The 19,525-nt window shown below is 35.5% G+C and overlaps 2 protein-coding genes and 1 pseudogene across 3 annotated transcripts; all 3 read left to right on the top strand.

Annotated features, from left to right (window-relative positions):
- Nucleotides 1-1,836: 1,836 nt before the first annotated feature.
- Nucleotides 1,837-5,370, top strand: LOC116113997 (NAC domain-containing protein 30-like). 2 transcript variants are annotated; one of them, XM_031400146.1, is made up of 4 exons: nt 1,837-1,946; nt 3,261-3,440; nt 3,872-4,143; nt 4,688-5,370. In XM_031400146.1, exons 2-4 carry the CDS (start codon nt 3,278-3,280, stop codon nt 5,231-5,233), a joined length of 981 nt encoding a protein of 326 aa, XP_031256006.1. In that variant the 5' UTR covers nt 1,837-1,946; nt 3,261-3,277; the 3' UTR covers nt 5,234-5,370. The 2 variants fall into 2 exon arrangements, with proteins under 2 accessions (XP_031256006.1, XP_031256007.1); XM_031400147.1 differs by lacking the exon at nt 1,837-1,946 and adding an exon at nt 3,090-3,175.
- A 401-nt stretch (nt 5,371-5,771) lies between these two features.
- LOC116113998 (NAC domain-containing protein 30-like) lies at nt 5,772-8,052 on the top strand. The gene is made up of 4 exons (XM_031400148.1): nt 5,772-5,857; nt 5,943-6,122; nt 6,554-6,825; nt 7,370-8,052. Exons 2-4 carry the CDS (start codon nt 5,960-5,962, stop codon nt 7,913-7,915), a joined length of 981 nt encoding a protein of 326 aa, XP_031256008.1. The 5' UTR covers nt 5,772-5,857; nt 5,943-5,959; the 3' UTR covers nt 7,916-8,052.
- A 6,493-nt stretch (nt 8,053-14,545) lies between these two features.
- On the top strand, nt 14,546-18,718 carry LOC116113996 (annotated as a pseudogene).
- The last annotated feature ends 807 nt before the right edge of the window (nt 18,719-19,525 follow it).

The raw sequence follows: 19,525 nt of genomic DNA, 5'->3' as shown, positions 1-19,525 counted from the left end.
AATAAGATTAAAAGGAAAAAAAAAAAAAAGACACTACAAGAAATACAGCCTTCCCCAACGAGACAAACTCGTCGGAATAAACCCAAATCGTGTCAATAGATGTATTTGACGCATAAATTAGCGGTACCTCGGATTAATTTTTTTCGACAATATTGGCTGTGGAGTTCCTCCTGTGGCAGCGGAATTGATTGCATATTTTTCTTGTAGTGTGAGAACAGTAATATTGTGTATTTAATTACTATACATTGCGTGAATTGCACTAGCTAATTAGCTGTAAATTAAAATGTACAGAAGAAGTAATTAAGATGATGCTTTGTGATGTAGTCTGAAGATGAGTGGAGACTGAAGTACGTCATATTAATCCATATGGTTATGAAGCAGAAAAGTTTGATTAATTAGAGTTAATTAACAAATTGAGTTTAAGCAAATGGTGTGTACAAAGTTAGGTCCCCATGCATATAAAACAAGAGTGACTTTTGCCTACCACAACAAAGACCAAAATGCATAGAACACCCCTTTAATTTGTCATTTTGTTAATATTTATTAGCTATATGAACACAAATATCTAAGCTAATGTCATCAGAATTTTATATGGTCTATGATTATTTATTCATTATCAATCAAATTCATTCCTTCAGTGTTTCCAAACCTCTCAAATGGAGCCACAGACGAAATTATAACCCTAGTATACTATCAGATCTTAACACTGCATGGTTGTAGCTATGTTTTTCGATGCTAGTTTCATCAAAGAAAAGTTTAAAGGACTACGGTGTCTCATTGTGTCAATAGAAATACACAATAGAAATATCTCATTGTATCAATAGAAATATTATATACCGATGCTCTTTCAGGTGTCAAAGAAAACTTCGTCCATCACAGAACAATTTTCTTGTGGTACTAATAGGTTTATCGCAAACTAGATTCCCAAACTTCTAGTGAAGAATCATATTATTATTATTGTATATGTGAAATGGCTCTCATTTTTTATTAACCCACTGATTATCTAATTAATTATATTCTTAATCGTAATGAGCCAGAATAAATTATTTATTTGATGATGCCTGTCATTAACACCAGGATAAGCTTTACAATAAAAAAAAGGGGCCAACGTGTCTGTAACTTTTCTGAATCGCCAAATCGGTGTTAAACAAACCAATGAAATTTTTAATTCTACAATTAATTGCTAAGAAATATACCCTTGGGATTCGAGGTTCCAAACTTAAATATAACCCAGAATTCTATAGCTTTTTTGCTTTTAATTTTTTTAACAAATCCACACAAAACAATAACCTATTACTAGCTAATTACAAAGCAACAGTTGTTATTGATTACCTCTAATTAACAATTAAAAGCTACTAATTAACACTAACTCTTAAGTGTTAGCTTAAGCGGGACTCATCTGGGAAACTATTTTTCTAAGAACACAAATGATTAGCTTGAGGATATAGACAGGTTGTGAATCTGACATGGAACCCCACGTGTCAAAAAATGAGGGGTGCCAAGTGGCGAAGGGCGGCGCACCAAACAGACAAGAGAAGCTGGATTGTGGGAAGAGATAGAATGTGTGGATGGATGTTGATTAATTGATTTGTAATTTTGTTAATTAAGATGAGAGTAGAAGTGAAATAGAAAAGAAATTTAAAGCTTAGGGCACAAAATAGCGGTGGGAAGTGGCGTGAAAATTTGGTGTCACACGCCGTCCAAACAAACGCTTTCATCTATCTGCCACCCCACGCGCAATCAATGTCCCTCTCCATCCTCTCTTTAACATAACATCTACTTGGTGTACTTGTATATATATTTATTCCTTTCCTTCTTTCTCTTCATCACTTTCATCTTCATCTCCATCTCCATCTCCATCTCCAAACATTCTTCCAAAAGCTTCATCGCTTTTGATCTCATTCCTTTCCTTTCTCTTTCTTTCACGCAAAAGAACACAAGCTAAGGTGAGTATATATGTATATATATCTTCATTGTCATGCACTTTCGGCATCAAATTTAGCCATCCATCTGCGAATATTGTATGTAAATGATCCGCATGGAGTCTTTCTAAGCTGAAATGAGGGTTTGTGATATTTGCATAAACAATACTGGAAAAATGTATTTTCCAGATTAGCTTTCTTCCGACGCAAAGACAAGCGTCCGAATATATAAACCACCTCTCCTACTAATGCAATACAATATTGAGAGAGGTGTTTTTATCTTTCTCGGCGAAAACAGTGGTCGAAACATTTTTTTTTAAGACAACTCCGACCGAACCCATTGTTCATTATGAAACTAATAACCCATTATTTCTCATTTTTTGTTTTGTAGCTTGAAACTTTGGCATGCATTTAATAGTTTTAGATCATATTGAAACCCAGCCATGCATGTACAGGAGCAAGATATGTAGAGGATTATTAAAGGAGCATTAATATAATTAGCTTAGTTGAATAGTGAAGAGAAAAGTGATCGTGGCTTGCATAGTGAATAGTGTCAATATTTAGAGTGATTGAGGCTGCCGAAATAGCTAGCATGTGGCGGGTGTAAAATTATAACTTTTTTCTACATCCACGAGCGCACAGAGTGCACTGCACTCAAAGAAACATAAGAACATGCTAGTGCCAGCAAAGTCAAGCTTTTCGGCCAACTTTTGTGTTCAATATACTTTACCTAATTTCATTTAACTACTTCTTCTTAGGAGATAAAATCTTTGTTCTTTGGTGGGTTCCACTATTGGTCTGCCATAAATTTTTTTTTTTTTTTTTTTTTTACTAAACCACACATGCATCACCAATCTGGATCCCACATTTATAATTCTATATTTCATCATTTTATCATACCATTTTTATCATTGACATAATAGAGCTTAGGTAGCTAGCTATAATGTCCGAGATTGCGAATGGTCGGACCTGTAGTTTGCGTCTAATCTAAATTTTCTAGGATTCTATTTAAAACTATCTAGACTATTTAAAAATATAAAAAAAATAGAAACATATGTATAAACCTTATTTTTTTACAAATGGAATTTCACTTCATCGAAGAGTCATGTGTCATATTTTAAACTAATAAGTTGTCTTAGATTTTGGGCAAACACTAAAAGAAAGAAACTTTAAGGCTATTTTTATGCATCGAGCCAACTAGATAACGAACAACACAAGCAATATGCATGGCTATAGCTAAAACCTTAAAAATGGTCTTCATGTTTCTCTCTCTTTCTCTCTCTCTCATTTATATATATATATATTGGTGTTTAATCTCTTATTGTCTCTCTCTCTCAGGAGAATTAAGCTCATCAATGGATCAATTGGAATCGTGTATGCCACCCGGCTTTAGATTTCACCCAACAGAAGAAGAACTCGTGGGCTACTACCTCAACCGAAAGATTAACTCCTTGAAAATTGATCTAGATGTTATCATCGACATTGACCTCTACAAAATAGAGCCATGGGACATTCAAGGTATCATTAATAATGCTGCCACTGTATATCAATATCTTCAAACTAAAGTTGGTATTATATCATTAATGCCAGTTGATTTCACACAGCTTTCTTGGTTTCAAACGTTTAGATAAAACGGAAAGGGACATCAGAAAAAGTACTTAAACTTTTCTTTGTCAACAGTGGAAGCACTTTCTTGTTTTTATTCCACATTGCACACATTTTTCTTTGTTGCAGGCTGCTAGAAGATTTTTACAAACAGAAAATATCGAGACACAATATTTAACGATATTATCGTCTTGATAGCAATCTTATTTCTATTCCTAACTCGTATTACCTTTTAAAACTAACTTTCACAACATCTAGCAAAACGAGTCACAGTATCCTAACAATTGCAACAAAAGATATGAAATTTTACCCGAATTGAAGTTCTCTTTATTTGTTTTTTGCAGCGAGATGCAATCTAGGCTATGATGAACAGAACGAGTGGTACTTCTTCAGTCACAAAGACAGGAAGTACCCGACCGGAACTCGGACGAATAGAGCCACTGCTGCCGGGTTTTGGAAGGCAACTGGAAGGGACAAGGCGGTGCTTTCCAAGAACAAAGTTATTGGAATGAGGAAGACGCTTGTGTTCTACAAGGGACGTGCACCAAATGGAAGGAAATCTGATTGGATCATGCATGAATATCGGCTTCAAACTTCTGAAAACGGACCTCCTCAGGCAAGTTCAATTCAATTTTCATTATCACAACTTTCATATAATTAGAGAAATTAATTAAGGAATACATAATAGAAGCACAAAAAGGGTATCAAATTTTTGGATGATAAAAATTAAAAAGTGATCTCAGTTGCAAAGATCATTTAAGCATGCACAGGTGTTTGACTGACTTTGCATGCGTTTGTAGAAGGACAAATTAATCTGATTAAAGCCACTGAAAAGTGATTAACTGTTCAGATGCATGCGTGGAAGTTAAACTAGTACTCTTTCTTCCAACAATTTTTTATCTTTTCAACATATTCCTTCATTTAACATATTTATCATATGCATAAAATATCCTCTTTTAAAAAATGAAAGCTTAGTGTAATTTCATCAAGTAATTCCTTGGTACAGATGCATAAACATATCAAGTAATTTTAATAAACAGTAAAAAACAACTTTTTACAATTTCCAAGACAAAAAATTATGTCTGAACACGAACATCTTCAAGAGAGACGAAGTCTATATAATATAAACTAATGTTTTGATGCATGCATGGTGATTGCAGGAGGAAGGATGGGTGGTGTGCAGGGCATTCAAAAAGCCAAGCCCTAATCAGAGGCAAGGTTATGAAGCTTGGAACCATGCTTACTATCTCAGACCTCCATCATCATCATCTAATTCTGATCATCTTATGCTTAATCATCACCATCATCATCCCAATCAATCCACAAGTTTTCCTCAACACCCTTTTGCTTCTCCTTCTGACCTAGATTATTTTCCCATTAATAATCAAACTTTCATGGAAAATCAACTCATGGAACTTCCTCAACTAGATAGCCCTACTCTTTCGACAAGTTTCGCTACGAAAGATCAAGGCCACCTGCAACATAACAGCAACAACATTCTAACCAGTGAAGACTGTGGTGAAGAAGAAAAGAGCAACAATGGTGGCGAATACAATATTGATTGGAAAATTTTGGACAATTTACTAGCTTCACAATTGGTTCCCTTCCCCAACAATTTGCCATCTTTCTCAAGTCAGAATAATAATTTTGAGCTTGAAGCTCAAACGAGTGTTAGTCATATTCTTGGATGTCTGCATGAGTTGTAACAATTTAAAGCCTTAATTTTGAGGTTAATTAATTTCAGTATAAATAATCAAGAGTAATTAGACTAAGATTTAAGTTTCCTTTTTTAGAAGTTGTTTAAGATATTGAATTCCAAAGATGTGTTGAAAGTTTATATATTAGGGAAATTGATTAATGAAGGTGAAAGTTTTAAATTCACCTCTTTAATTAATGACTTGTTCATGTAATTGTGTAACTGTAAATATGCATGCATATTTACTAATTAAATTTAAAACCTTTTTTTATTTATTTAATTTTATCCTTTTTAATATGAGTTTATTATTAACCTTGGAGATGAAATCGTTCAATTTTATATTTTGATTCTAAATAATTTCATTTTATTTGCAATACAAAATGTAATTGCATGTTTAAAAAAGAATTTCTAGGCCCATGAAAAGTCCTGATTGGGCTTTAAACAGGCCCAGAACGCTGTGTGGTCCTGTCACTTCATCGAAGAGTCATGTGTCATATTTTAAACTAATAAGTTGTCTTAGATTTTGGGCAAACACTAAAAGAAAGAAACTTTAAGGCTATTTTTATGCATCGAGCCAACTAGATAACGAACAACACAAGCAATATGCATGGCTATAGCTAAAACCTTAAAAATGGTCTTCATGTTTCTCTCTCTTTCTCTCTCTCTCATTTATATATATATATATTGGTGTTTAATCTCTTATTGTCTCTCTCTCTCAGGAGAATTAAGCTCATCAATGGATCAATTGGAATCGTGTATGCCACCCGGCTTTAGATTTCACCCAACAGAAGAAGAACTCGTGGGCTACTACCTCAACCGAAAGATTAACTCCTTGAAAATTGATCTAGATGTTATCATCGACATTGACCTCTACAAAATAGAGCCATGGGACATTCAAGGTATCATTAATAATGCTGCCACTGTATATCAATATCTTCAAACTAAAGTTGGTATTATATCATTAATGCCAGTTGATTTCACACAGCTTTCTTGGTTTCAAACGTTTAGATAAAACGGAAAGGGACATCAGAAAAAGTACTTAAACTTTTCTTTGTCAACAGTGGAAGCACTTTCTTGTTTTTATTCCACATTGCACACATTTTTCTTTGTTGCAGGCTGCTAGAAGATTTTTACAAACAGAAAATATCGAGACACAATATTTAACGATATTATCGTCTTGATAGCAATCTTATTTCTATTCCTAACTCGTATTACCTTTTAAAACTAACTTTCACAACATCTAGCAAAACGAGTCACAGTATCCTAACAATTGCAACAAAAGATATGAAATTTTACCCGAATTGAAGTTCTCTTTATTTGTTTTTTGCAGCGAGATGCAATCTAGGCTATGATGAACAGAACGAGTGGTACTTCTTCAGTCACAAAGACAGGAAGTACCCGACCGGAACTCGGACGAATAGAGCCACTGCTGCCGGGTTTTGGAAGGCAACTGGAAGGGACAAGGCGGTGCTTTCCAAGAACAAAGTTATTGGAATGAGGAAGACGCTTGTGTTCTACAAGGGACGTGCACCAAATGGAAGGAAATCTGATTGGATCATGCATGAATATCGGCTTCAAACTTCTGAAAACGGACCTCCTCAGGCAAGTTCAATTCAATTTTCATTATCATAACTTTCATATAATTAGAGAAATTAATTAAGGAATACGTAATAGAAGCACAAAAAGGGTATCACATTTTTGGATGATAAAAATTAAAAAGTGATCTCAGTTGCAAAGATCATTTAAGCATGCACTGGTATTTGACTGACTTTGCATGCGTTTGTAGAAGGACAAATTAATCTGATTAAAGCCACTGAAAAGTGATTAACTGTTCAGATGCATGCGTGGAAGTTAAACTAGTACTCTTTCTTCCAACAATTTTTTATCTTTTCAACATATTCCTTCATTTAACATATTTATCATATGCATAAAATATCCTCTTTTAAAAAATGAAAGCTTAGTGTAATTTCATCAAGTAATTCCTTGGTACAGATGCATAAACATATCAAGTAATTTTAATAAACAGTAAAAAACAACTTTTTACAATTTCCAAGACAAAAAATTATGTCTGAACACGAACATCTTCAAGAGAGACGAAGTCTATATAATATAAACTAATGTTTTGATGCATGCATGGTGATTGCAGGAGGAAGGATGGGTGGTGTGCAGGGCATTCAAAAAGCCAAGCCCTAATCAGAGGCAAGGCTATGAAGCTTGGAACCATGCTTACTATCTCAGACCTCCATCATCATCATCTAATTCTGATCATCTTATGCTTAATCATCACCATCATCATCCCAATCAACCCACAAGTTTTCCTCAACACCCTTTTGCTTCTCCTTCTGACCTAGATTATTTTCCCATTAATAATCAAACTTTTATGGAAAATCAACTCATGGAACTTCCTCAACTAGATAGCCCTACTCTTTCGACAAGTTTCGCTACGAAAGATCAAGGCCACCTGCAACATAACAGCAACAACATTCTAACCAGTGAAGACTGTGGTGAAGAAGAAAAGAGCAACAATGGTGGCGAATACAATATTGATTGGAAAATTTTGGACAATTTACTAGCTTCACAATTGGTTCCCTTCCCCAACAATTTGCCATCTTTCTCAAGTCAGAATAATAATTTTGAGCTTGAAGCTCAAACGAGTGTTAGTCATATTCTTGGATGTCTGCATGAGTTGTAACAATTTAAAGCCTTAATTTTGAGGTTAATTAATTTCAGTATAAATAATCAAGAGTAATTAGACTAAGATTTAAGTTTCCTTTTTTAGAAGTTGTTTAAGATATTGAATTCCAAAGATGTGTTGAAAGTTTATATATTAGGGAAATTGATTAATGAAGGTGAAAGTTTTAAATTCACCTCTTTAATTAATGACTTGTTCATGTAATTGTGTAACTGTAAATATGCATGCATATTTACTAATTAAATTTAAATCCTTTTTTTATTTATTTAATTTTGTCCTTTTTAATATGAGTTTATTATTAACCTTGGAGATGAAATCGTTCAATTTTTTATTTTGATTCTAAATAATTTCATTTTATTTGCAATACAAAATGTAATTGCATGTTTAAAAAAGAATTTCTAGGCCCATGAAAAGTCCTGATTGGGCTTTAAACAGGCCCAGAACGCTGAAACTATTAGTTTGTTTAATCCATTTATCTCTACTATTGGCCATTGCTTTGTTGTGTAATACACGATTTCATCTAGAGTAATTAATGAGAAATTATTGTATATCTTATATGTATAATATTACTTAATAATTTTAAAATGATTATGATTCTTCATAAGTTTAAAATTGACTGATTGGAAAAATTAACTATTCAAAAATTTTGGACAAATTATCTACGTTGGTTAGTCCAATTGACTATAAATACTATAAATTGTATTAACTTTTATATTATAAATTTTATTATAAAGTTTATATGTTTACCTTTGTGCTTATATTTCCAATATATATATATATATATTTTTTTTTTGGATGATTGGGGGATGTTCGGGTCAACTTACGTACACCTCAATTAATCCCTTGAAACCTTGGAACTATCAACCAGGTAAGACTCTAGTAGCTACCCTTATTATCAACCAAGAAAAGACTCTAACTCACGACCTCTTGAGTAATATACCCAAGAGTCCTTATCGAACTACTCGGTCACTCAAAAGTAGTTTATATTTCTTTTCACTATTTCAGTCAATTGCATAAGTTTTTAACGTTAAAGATAAAATGCAATCATAGGCTAAGATGTTGATGACATGGACCATATGAAACAGAAAAATATTTAAAAAGCACCCCAAAACTATTATAAATTGAAAAATTCATAATCAATTGCTCTAAGTTTGGAGCCTCAACTTCTTATTTTTATACCCAATGAGAGGTGGGTTACAATTGAAATCAAAGTAAAGAACAGAACAATCTTTCTTTCATTTCAATATTCTTCCAAACTACACCACAATTCCTAAAGATAACTGGGAATTTCCTTAATTCCCTTCTCTACAACACCTAAGTATGCAGATTCCAATATTTTTGTTCTAAAGTGAATCAAAAGCTATCAACATGTAACAAATATTAAAATATTTACAGAAAGTTCCTTTGCAAAGTGTCTGATGAGAATCAAGAAGTCAGACCCTGAGCCATGTTTTTGGAGTCCAATTTGATACTTTGCCTTCCGGGAGCAAAGTCTTTCTAGCGATCCCAGGGCTTCCATGGATGTTGGCTCACCCGCTCTTCTTCTTTCTCCGATTGCTGCTTCGACTTCTTTGAATAGTTTTTAATTTCTTCTTGATGTTTCTGAACCAAAGACTTCAAACGCTTTCCCTTTATTGTATTCATCCACTAAGTCTGCGTTTGCGCTCATCCGTTTCTTTTGTCCTTCATTAATTTGAAGCAATTGCAGAAACTTCGTTGAATGCTTCTAAATAACCGCAAAAATTAGGCAGAACCAACATGTAAACAGAAACACAAGAAATCTAGTGACCAAATCATTCGTAACATCAAGAAATTCTTAATTCATCTTCGCTTTTTGGGCTTTGTTGTCGGAAGTACAAGTCCAGATACTCGTGTGATCACCTCGACCTTCTTTAGAGCTCTTACTAAACTTTGTTGATTGCACAGTCATACCAGGCATTTCGAATTTCCATGACAATAAATATCAAGCTAATAGAAAGAATGAAAAGTCATACTTTCCTCTCAGGAGGTAGTGTTGTCATCCATTCCTCCCGTCTGGGTGCTGTTGTAACTTAATTCCATCTCTGCCAGAAGCTAATCATCACCCTCCATTGACAAACCTGCCAATGCTACTTCTTTTACAAACAGATGAACAAGTGGTTTGAGCTAAAAAGAAAAAATCTAAACGCATATCAATCCACAAATTCTATTAATTAACGCCGTGAAGCAAATTATGGTATGTTTTGTAATCATCAAATGAAAATTACTTTAAACCATATTAAGAGAACTACACATACTTAATGGACCAAGCATATTATGTGATGCTTGTTTCGGTTCTATATTTTAGAACGCACTTCAGCTAGGAAGTTTGAGATCTGAGTCATATTATTAAATGTTTCAGTTAAATTTGGTTTCCCTAATGAGGTTTTCTTATTTTGTTCTGTTTAAGGCTCAGATACTGATTACTGATGATGAAAATCAGTTCTCCGTTCATCAAACTTTTATGAACCATATATCTGTAATGATTTGGTCTTTAAAGCATTTATTTTTTTGCTTTTTTTTTTTTTTTGTTTGATCTTGCATCACCACCATCATCAATATCAAATCCAATCCATAATAGCATATAATAGACTAGACTATTATGTTTTGACTACAGAATAATAGAAACAACAAAGTAGGGTCTTCCAGTTTTGTCATGTAAAAGATAAGGAACATCAACCATTTTGCATCAATTAGGATTGTCAAACGAGTTGAGCAGCTCGCGAGCTGGCTCGACTCGACTCGTTTGAAGCTCGTTTGTAACTCGACTCGATGATTGTTGAATCGACTCGGCTCAAACTTGGTTTATAAATCGAATCGAGTTCGATCATGGGGGGCTTGGCTCAAAGGCTCACGAGCCTGGGCTGGCTCACGTAAGTAAGGTGCTTTTGTGAGTTTTATAAACCATGAGGGACTGAACTGTTATATTACAAATAAAAAAAAACTGACATTCCCTCCTTCCCCCCCCCCCCCCCCCCAAAAAAAGTACAAAATAGTAAAATGACATTTACCCCCAAACCAATTTCCTCCAATTCGCAAAACACTCACCCGAAGAACCCTAAACCCAAACAGTGATCTCGCCATGAAATCAGTGCTTCGTTGCCGACGCCGATCGAAAACACTCACCAACAACGACAATTTCATCCCTTAAAGCTTGAAACGAGGTTTTCTGACTTTTCTCCCCCAAATTGACCGTAACCCTAAACCTCCAAATCGGGAAATCTGACTACCATGAAAGTGATGACCTTTATCCAGTGTTCTTGCAGTCACCGGTGAGTTTTATATCTCATCTTTAATCCCTCAAGCTGCATTAAATAGGATTACAGTTATTTATTTGCCACGGTATTTTCAGAGTTCTTTTTTACGCTTATGAGTTGTTTTAGTTTTTAATTCATGTTTGATTATGGCATATAAAAACCTTAATAGCATATGTAGCAAGGCTTGTTATCGTTGTAGACATGGTTTATTGAATATGGCATATACTACACAATTCAATAACATATGTACCGTTGCTGATATTCTATTTAAAGAGTTTCTCTGTGGTAGGTTTAAAGAGTTTAAAGAAGTTGATGGTAGAGAAAAAAAATTTCTTTGTGGACGAGCATCGGCATCACTCCAAGAACTAGCCTTGCTTTTAAGATGTTGTATGGTTTCCTTGAACTTGCTAACTATAATTAGACACCAGTGGTGTCTAACCAAAGTCTTTTAATCGAAAAAGGCCAAGTTCTTCTTTCGAGCATTTTGATTTCTGTTGAATTAAATGAAAAATTTGAGATATTATAAACTAAAACAAATTGAAATAGGAACCCAAAGAAAGAACATAGCACATAGACATAGTACAATCATCCTCAAATCATATTCAGGTCAAACAATAATCGAGAGTGGCAGCAAATAAAGGCATAAAGGTACAATTTGCACCTAGTTGACTTGTTGTATGCTTGTATTCCCTTATTGATGGTGTCTTATTTTTCAATTGTAGGTATGGCCTCGGAAGGCAGTTCCTCAAGCACCCGTACATTGGATGACGTCGACGATTGTGTTACAGTCAGAGCAGTTGATCGCCATAACATTTATGCAAGCATAGGTGGTACGGATCAAAGTATGAGTAGCCCCGAAAATGTAGAGGACAATGACAATCCACTATAGAGGAAGAAGAGAGCCAAGACATCAGTTGTGTGGTCATAATTTAGGGAGCTGGTTCTCCCTAGTGGTACAAAGAAGACAAAGTGCATTCACTGTAAAACTAAGCTAAAAATGACTGCCACTGGAAGCATTACACAATTCAATAGACATTTGAAGAGGTGTGCAAAGAGAAAATCTAACTTGAGGCAACAACAAATAAATTTTCCCGCTTCCAGTTCTTGGGGTACCTCTACCATCCTACTTGCTCTACAGGGCCAATTCAATATGCTTAAGATGAGGGAGCTTATTGCACATTGAGTGCTGATGCATGAGCATCCATTTTCTATTGTGGAGGAAGAGGGGTTGAACAATATGATGAAGTACGAGATTCCTAAATAGACTCTGATTTTTGTAATAATTGAAAGAATGATTGTATTAAGGAGGTGTTTGTCTAAGCTTATAAGCTGGTCAAACTAGCTTATAAGCTCTAAAATTAAACTGACATGTTTGTTTATAACTTTTTTGAGCTTATAAGCTAAAAAAAATAAGTTGGCGGGGAGGTACTTTTTTTTTTTTTTTTTTTTTTTTTTTTTTGCTTATAGCTAGTTTGACCAAGTATATTTATCACATTATCCTTGTTTATTTAAAATTCCTAGTATACCCTTGTTTATGTAATACCCTTTTTAGTCATTTTATAATAAAATGTACTTATAGCCACATTTTACCAAACACGTCAACTACTTACAATCATTATAAGTACTTTAACCAATACGTATTGCTTAAAATTTCAAATGCTATAAGCTAAAATTAGCTTTAAGCATGTTCTGAAACCCGGACGATCCAACGCATTTCGTCAATGATTCCGGTTTATTATTATAAAACTCGATATTTCATTTAAACCGCTTCCGACCGTTAGAATAGTGTCAGACTACCGGTTCAACCGCATCAGATGAAATCCGATCCAACATTTTGATGTTTTTAAAAGGCAAAATCCATGCCTTTTTTGCTTCAGCCTTCGTTTCTTTAATCTTTTTTTGTTTCTACGTCTTTCTCCGTTTCCAATCCAACTTCATTCGTCTTCTCTTCCACCTTTATTCATCTTTAGTTGATTCGAGATTAGAAAGTGAAAAGAAGAAAGATAAGGAGAGATCTGAAAGAAGCAAAAGAAGAAAGAGAAGAGAACGAGAGAAAAGAGAGAAGAAAAAAAAAGATAAAGAAGAAGACCTAAGACAAAGAGAAAGAGAAGAGGAGGTGAGAAAGAGGAATACGAAAGAAGTGAAGAAGAAGAGAGGGGAAAAAATGAATAAAGAGAGAAGAAGAAAGAGAGATGACTGACGTACTGACATGTGAGAAGTATAAAGAGAAAGAATGGGAAGAAAGAGGGAGGAAAAAAAAATAATATAAAAGAGAAAGAAGAGAGAGAAGATGAATTGCCATTGAGGAAAAATATATATATTATATAATATATATATATATATATATATATATAATATATATTTGATGACATCACTGGTCTAACCCGTTGGTCAGACCAGTTGGACCGCCCAAACCGAAAATCGGCCACTTGACCGATTCACCTTCCGGTTCGGGTTTCAAACATTACTTATAAGCACTTGTTTCTTATAAGCTATTTTTTCATAAGTGTTTGAAAATGAGAGGCAAAAGTTGAAGACCATATTGAAGGGTTAGAAAGATAGTCTAACCACATATTTATGGAATTGGCAATCAGATGTGGAATGCATGGTGTTGATTGGCATTAGATTCATGATAATTGAAGTTGAATAATAGTCTTGAAGTTTATTCAAGACCCCCTTCCCCCCCCCCCCCCCCCCCCCCCCCCCCCGGCCCGTTCTAGTATTGTCATTGCTGATCAATTTTCAAGTGCTTGATGGAGTGGGGAATTGAAGCTAAGGTCCACACGATCTCGATGGACAATGCTTCAAGCAATGATGTTGCAATCAAAGTGTTGAAGGAAATTTTCCAAGCTACAAGGAAGCTCATATGTGGGGGCAAGTTGTTTCATGTAAGGTGTTGTGCACACATCTTGAACCTGGTTGTTCAAGATAGTCTTTATCAAATTAGACACATTATTGAGGACATTCGTGACAGTGTGGTATATATCAATTCATCAGAGAGTAGGCTAAAGGTGTTTGTAGAGATTGTTCAGCAACAGCGAGTGTCGTTTTGCAAGCTTATTCTTGATTACAAAATACGGTGGAATTCAACATATGATATGTTGGCAACGACAATCAAGTTTAGACGTGTTTTTCCTTGTTTGAAAGAGAGGGATATGAGTTATCATTATTGTCCCAAGGAGGACGATTAGGACAAAGTAGAGAAAATTTGTGAAATTTTAAAGGTGTTTAGTGGTGCGACCAATCTCATATTAGGAGTGATTATCCGACATCAAACTTGTTTCTAAAACAAGTTTGTACAATCAAAATTATGTTGGATAGTAAGAGTGAAGATGAAGATGGATTTTTAAGGACCATGGTTTGGAAAATGAAAGAAAAGTTTGACAAATATTGGGGGGAATATAATCTGTTGATGGCTATGGCTGCTGTTTTGGACCCTAGACTAAAGATGAGGGTGATTCAGTGGTCATTCCCTAAGATGTATTCTAAGCCTGAAGCGTGTGTAAATGCTACTACTGTTCGAGATGCCTTGTATGTAGACCTAGCAAACGGGCGGGTGTACCCGCGGGTCAACGGGTACCCTTACCCAACGGGCAGGTACGGGTAATACATATCTCGACCTGTAAAAAATTAACCCGTACCCGGCCCGCCAGTGACTTTTACGGGTGGACCGGGTACTACCCGCTGACCCGCAAATTCAAAATTTAAAAAAAGAAAAAAACTGCTGAATCAGAATGACTTGTCTCATCCTCTCACTGTGACACTGTCTCACATCTCACTCAACTCAAACCCTAATCTAAAGTAAAATAGCAAAACTTATTAGAGAAAAGAAAAAAAACGCAGCCATTCTCTTCCACAGCAGCTCCACAACCTCCACTGCTCCAGTCCTCTCACAGCAGCTCCACTCCCTCACTCTCTTACTCTCACAGCAGCTCCACGATCCCTCATTCTTTGACTTCTCTAACGGCAGCAGCAGGTCACGGCAGCGGCAGCAGGTCACGGCAGCAGCAAGTCTCACTCACGGCAGCACCAGCACGACAGCAGCAGTCTCCTCTCACGGCAGCACCAGCACGGCAGCAACAGCAGCAGTTCACGGCAGCAGCAGATCTCACTCACGGCAGCACCAGCACAGCAGCAGCAGTCTCCTCTCACGACAGCAGCAGCACAGCAGGTGGGCAAGACCTTTAAATATTTTGTAGTTGAATTGAATATTTGTTTTCGTAACAGTCTGTTACTAGGTGAGTGGGTGGGTTGTGGTTTTAGACTTTCAGCTCATTTATTGATTTGGTCAGTTCATTTATTTGTTTGACTATTTTGTTAAGTTTGCACCGTCAATTAAGTTGAAGGACTATTTTGTTAGTAAATGTACCCCTGGTTTAATAGACATTAAACAGAAGGATAGCAAGTGTATTTGTGATTTCCTCAAATGACCATAAAACATTGATAGACGTTCTAAGAATTGCATTCTCTTTTGTATAACAAACACTCAGAGGAGACTTTCTTAATTTTTCTTTAAATCATTTTAGATCAGTANTAAATTGTTAATGTGACTTGAAGCCCAATTTTGGCTATAGCATAAAATATTGGTGGTGGTTATTAGGGCTTAGTTTGAGATTGTTATAATTTGTCCCATAATTACTTATAGGTCAATTTTTGAAATAATCAATTTTTTTTAAAAAAAAAAATCCATGAGGTGATTGTTTTGTTAAACTTTCAAATTATTTATGATTTTGAGTAGGGGTGAGCATGGGTAACGGGTAGAATAGGAATCGAAATTGGCCTTTATAGGGTCAGTTTCAGTTTCAATTTTTTGGAATCAACATTGTGCGGGTCCAATTTTGGTTTTGGTTTTGGTTCTAGTTCTTGCATGTGCAGAAACCATAACTGAACCGGAATCTAGACTGGGAACCAAGGTTAGGTATTCGGGATGGAACCTGTCTTGGAACCAGGACTGGAAAGAGTATTAGTAAAGAATGGGAGGTCTATTGTAATTTTGCATATCAAAAATCCAAAATAGAATGAAGATACACGTCGGTGATGTGGCAAAGTCAGTACATTGTCTATATATATATATATTATAAGATTAAGACTTATAAGAGAATAAAAATGGATGAGATTCATGAATTATTTGATTAATTAATTATATAATTAGAATTAGGATCCAATTAAAAGTGTTTTAATGTTATTAAAAGAATTATTTTTGAATAAAATAGTATATTTGATAGAATAATATTTACTTTAATTATCAAGTTCTAAGTATATCTATAATAAATTAGTAATTATATATGATAAATTGACGAATATTAATATATTACTTAATTAAATGATTAAATATTTAATTAATTATAACATTATAGTATGACAACTCATGAAGTCATGGTATATTAAGAAATGTAAGTGTTTTGTAATCAAACTTAAATTAATGACGTAAATTTTTTTTTTTACTAATTATTTAATTAAAGATTCATAAATCATATTAATATTTAATTTGATTATTTTGTCACAATTAATGTAAATTTAACTTATGGGCAAATTCAAAAACTTCATTTTCACTCTAGTAACTATAATATTTATATAATATTATTAATTATCAGGGGTGTCTTTGTAAATTTCTAGAGTGTATTTGTCATTTTTTTTAAATGAATAGGGGGTAATTGATATTTTATAGGGTGCCTGGGTAAGGAACCAGAACCTGCATTTTAGGTTCCAGTTCCAGGAATCTAAGAACCGGAACCGATTGGTTCCAGTTTCAATTCCAAATCTTAGGAACCAGTCGGTTTTGGCTCTTCTAAAATTACAGGGTACTTGGAATCGCTTACCCTAATTTTGAGAAATGAGATATAACTCATGCAAAAAGATCAAAATAAGTACTTTTTACATATTTTTTTCTTTCTTGATTATATTAAAATTTAATTATTTTCATTAAAAGGTTTAAAATTTTCAATAATTGAAAATTGGCCGGTAGTTGTCACTACCAAAAAATTCTCCCGCGGCGAGTGAGTCGACATCACCGGCATGATTACACAAATTTCCTATTGACGAGTGCAACCATGTCTGCAATGTTCTCAAATACTATGACATTGATCCGTAAAGGGCCAATAAAGTAGAGAACTCATTCCTCCATCACCTTCTTCCCTAAACCCCCCAAAACCCTAACCCCATAAATCCTCATTTCCATCTCTTTCACTCAGCCACCTCTCAACCAAAACCCTAATCATTAAACCCTAAATTTGCCCTATCTTACCCTGACCGATATTGACTCTCTCGCTCCGAGAAGAAAAAGCACAAAAAGAAATCATCCACGCCGAACCAGGCACCGAACCCACTGACACCGACACAGCCAAAGATTCTTAATCAAGCCCCAGAGCTTCACTCCCTCTTTGGACACTTCTCAGTGGCCAATCTTGTTGAAAACTACGACCGCCTCAATGTACGAACCGACACTACACTCCTCTCCCCTCCGGTTTCTCCCCTCTAAGCGCGCCCGCTCGCAGTATATCAGGTACGGTGTTTTGAATCTTGATAAACCTGCAAACCCGTCTTCGCACGAGGTCGTCGCGTGGATTAAACGGATTCTTAGGTTGAAAAAACTGGTCATAGTGGTACTTTAGACCCTAAAGTTACCGGTAACTTATGTTTGTATTATAGAGCTACTCGTCTTGTTAAGTCGCAACAAGGTGCTGGGAAGAGTATGTTTGTGTTGCGAACTGCACATAAAGTTCCCGATGTTGCGAAAGTGGCTCGGGCACTTGAAACTTTAACTGGGCTGTGTTTCAGAGGCCGCCGTTGATTTCGGCGGTCAAAGACGCTTAGGATTGGACTATTTATAAAGCAAGTTGCTTGAGTATGATGCTGATAAGCATTGGTTGTTTTCTGGTTTCGTGCGAGGCGGGTCTTACGGTAGAACGATGTGTGTGCATTTGGGTTTGATTCTTGGTGTTGGTGACATATGCAAGAGTTGAGGAGGTGAATCTGGGATTTCGGGGGAGAATGATAACATGGTGACAATGCATGATGTGATGGATGCACAATGGGTATGATAATTTAGGGACGAGAGTTTATTGAGGCGAGTGTTATGCCCTTGAAGTGCTGTTGACGAGTTATAAGAGGTGTTTTTTTAGGATAGCCACGTGAATGCTATTGTTATGGGCGAAGTTGATGATTCCTGGGCTGTTGAGGTTTGAGAATGATATTGAGTTGGGGAGGAAGTTGTGCTGATGACTACGAAGGGGAAGCTGTTGCATTGGGATTGCGAAATGACTACTCTGTGATGGCTACTTGTGATCTGTGTGTGGTGGCAAGGATTAAGAGGGTTGGATATGGGATACATACCCGAGAAAATGGGGGTTGGGGCCAAGGGCTTCTATGAAGAAAAATTAATTGCAGAAGGGAAGTTGGATAAGCATGGGACCGAATGAGAAAACTCCAACAGATGGTTGAGAAATGTGGTTTTGCTCACTGTGGGGATTCTGTGGTTGCAGGTCTTGCAGCTGCAGCAGAACCAGCTGTGGCAAATAGAGACTGCTGATGGGAGAAGGAAAAGAAAAAGAAGAAAATGAAGGATGAGGAAGATGGAGAAGGGCGCAAACGCAAACTTGATGAGCGTGATACCCCTCTTTTGCCTGCTAAAGGCTAAACTTGAACTGCGGAATTGAGAAGAAGATGAGCAGAGAAGTGTGAAGATGAGAAAAAAGAAAAGAAAAAGAAAAAGGACAAAGAGAATGGTGATGTAGAAACAGAAAAAGGGAGAGACTGAGAAGGTGAAGAAAAGAAGCACAAGATAAGGTGAACCTTTTCACCTGAAACAGATATAGTCCGGGAAGAAGAAAAAGAGAAGAAAGACAAAGAAGCTGAGGAGGCTAAGGCTGTCGATAACGGTGAAACTGATAAAGTGAGAGAAGAAAAGAAAAAAGAAGATGAAGAGTAGATCAAACATTTGTTTTAATTTTCCTACTTTATGCTTATTTATGGATTCTTATAATGTTTGTTGATTAGTTTTTGTAATTTTCTTCCAACGAAGTTTCTGTAGACCAATTTTCCTAGTTTAGTTCTGTCAATGAATTGCTGTCTTTGGATAAATTTTTGAATTATTAATCTTTAGTTGTTGTACTTGATTAGTGAAAACTTAAACATGTTGATTTGCTTTACTGGCTCCCAAATTTGCATCCTGAGTTGAGAGAAACGTCTATAAAATAATGAAAATTTTGTTTTGGTTTATGGCAAAGAAAGCACCAATTTCGACCTTTGAAAAACTCTGAAATTAGTTAATGGTGTTATGCAGACATTTACGATGTTGCCAAAATCAAATAATCACCAGCACTCTTCCACTCAATTG

Source organism: Pistacia vera, unplaced genomic scaffold (assembly GCF_008641045.1).
Source record: "Pistacia vera cultivar Batoury unplaced genomic scaffold, PisVer_v2 Contig698, whole genome shotgun sequence".
NCBI lineage: Eukaryota > Viridiplantae > Streptophyta > Magnoliopsida > Sapindales > Anacardiaceae > Pistacia > Pistacia vera.
This window is presented reverse-complemented; position numbering and strand designations above follow the sequence as displayed.

Bases quoted from the DNA above. Each gene is read 5' to 3' on its own strand.
- LOC116113998 (XM_031400148.1), top strand. From the start codon at position 5,960: ATGGATCAATTGGAATCGTGTATGCCACCCGGCTTTAGATTTCACCCA. The intron at 6,123-6,553 runs GTATCATTAATA...TGTTTTTTGCAG, and splicing joins AGAGCCATGGGACATTCAAG to CGAGATGCAATCTAGGCTAT. The intron at 6,826-7,369 runs GCAAGTTCAATT...TGGTGATTGCAG, and splicing joins CTGAAAACGGACCTCCTCAG to GAGGAAGGATGGGTGGTGTG.
- LOC116113997 (XM_031400146.1), top strand. From the start codon at position 3,278: ATGGATCAATTGGAATCGTGTATGCCACCCGGCTTTAGATTTCACCCA. The intron at 3,441-3,871 runs GTATCATTAATA...TGTTTTTTGCAG, and splicing joins AGAGCCATGGGACATTCAAG to CGAGATGCAATCTAGGCTAT. The intron at 4,144-4,687 runs GCAAGTTCAATT...TGGTGATTGCAG, and splicing joins CTGAAAACGGACCTCCTCAG to GAGGAAGGATGGGTGGTGTG.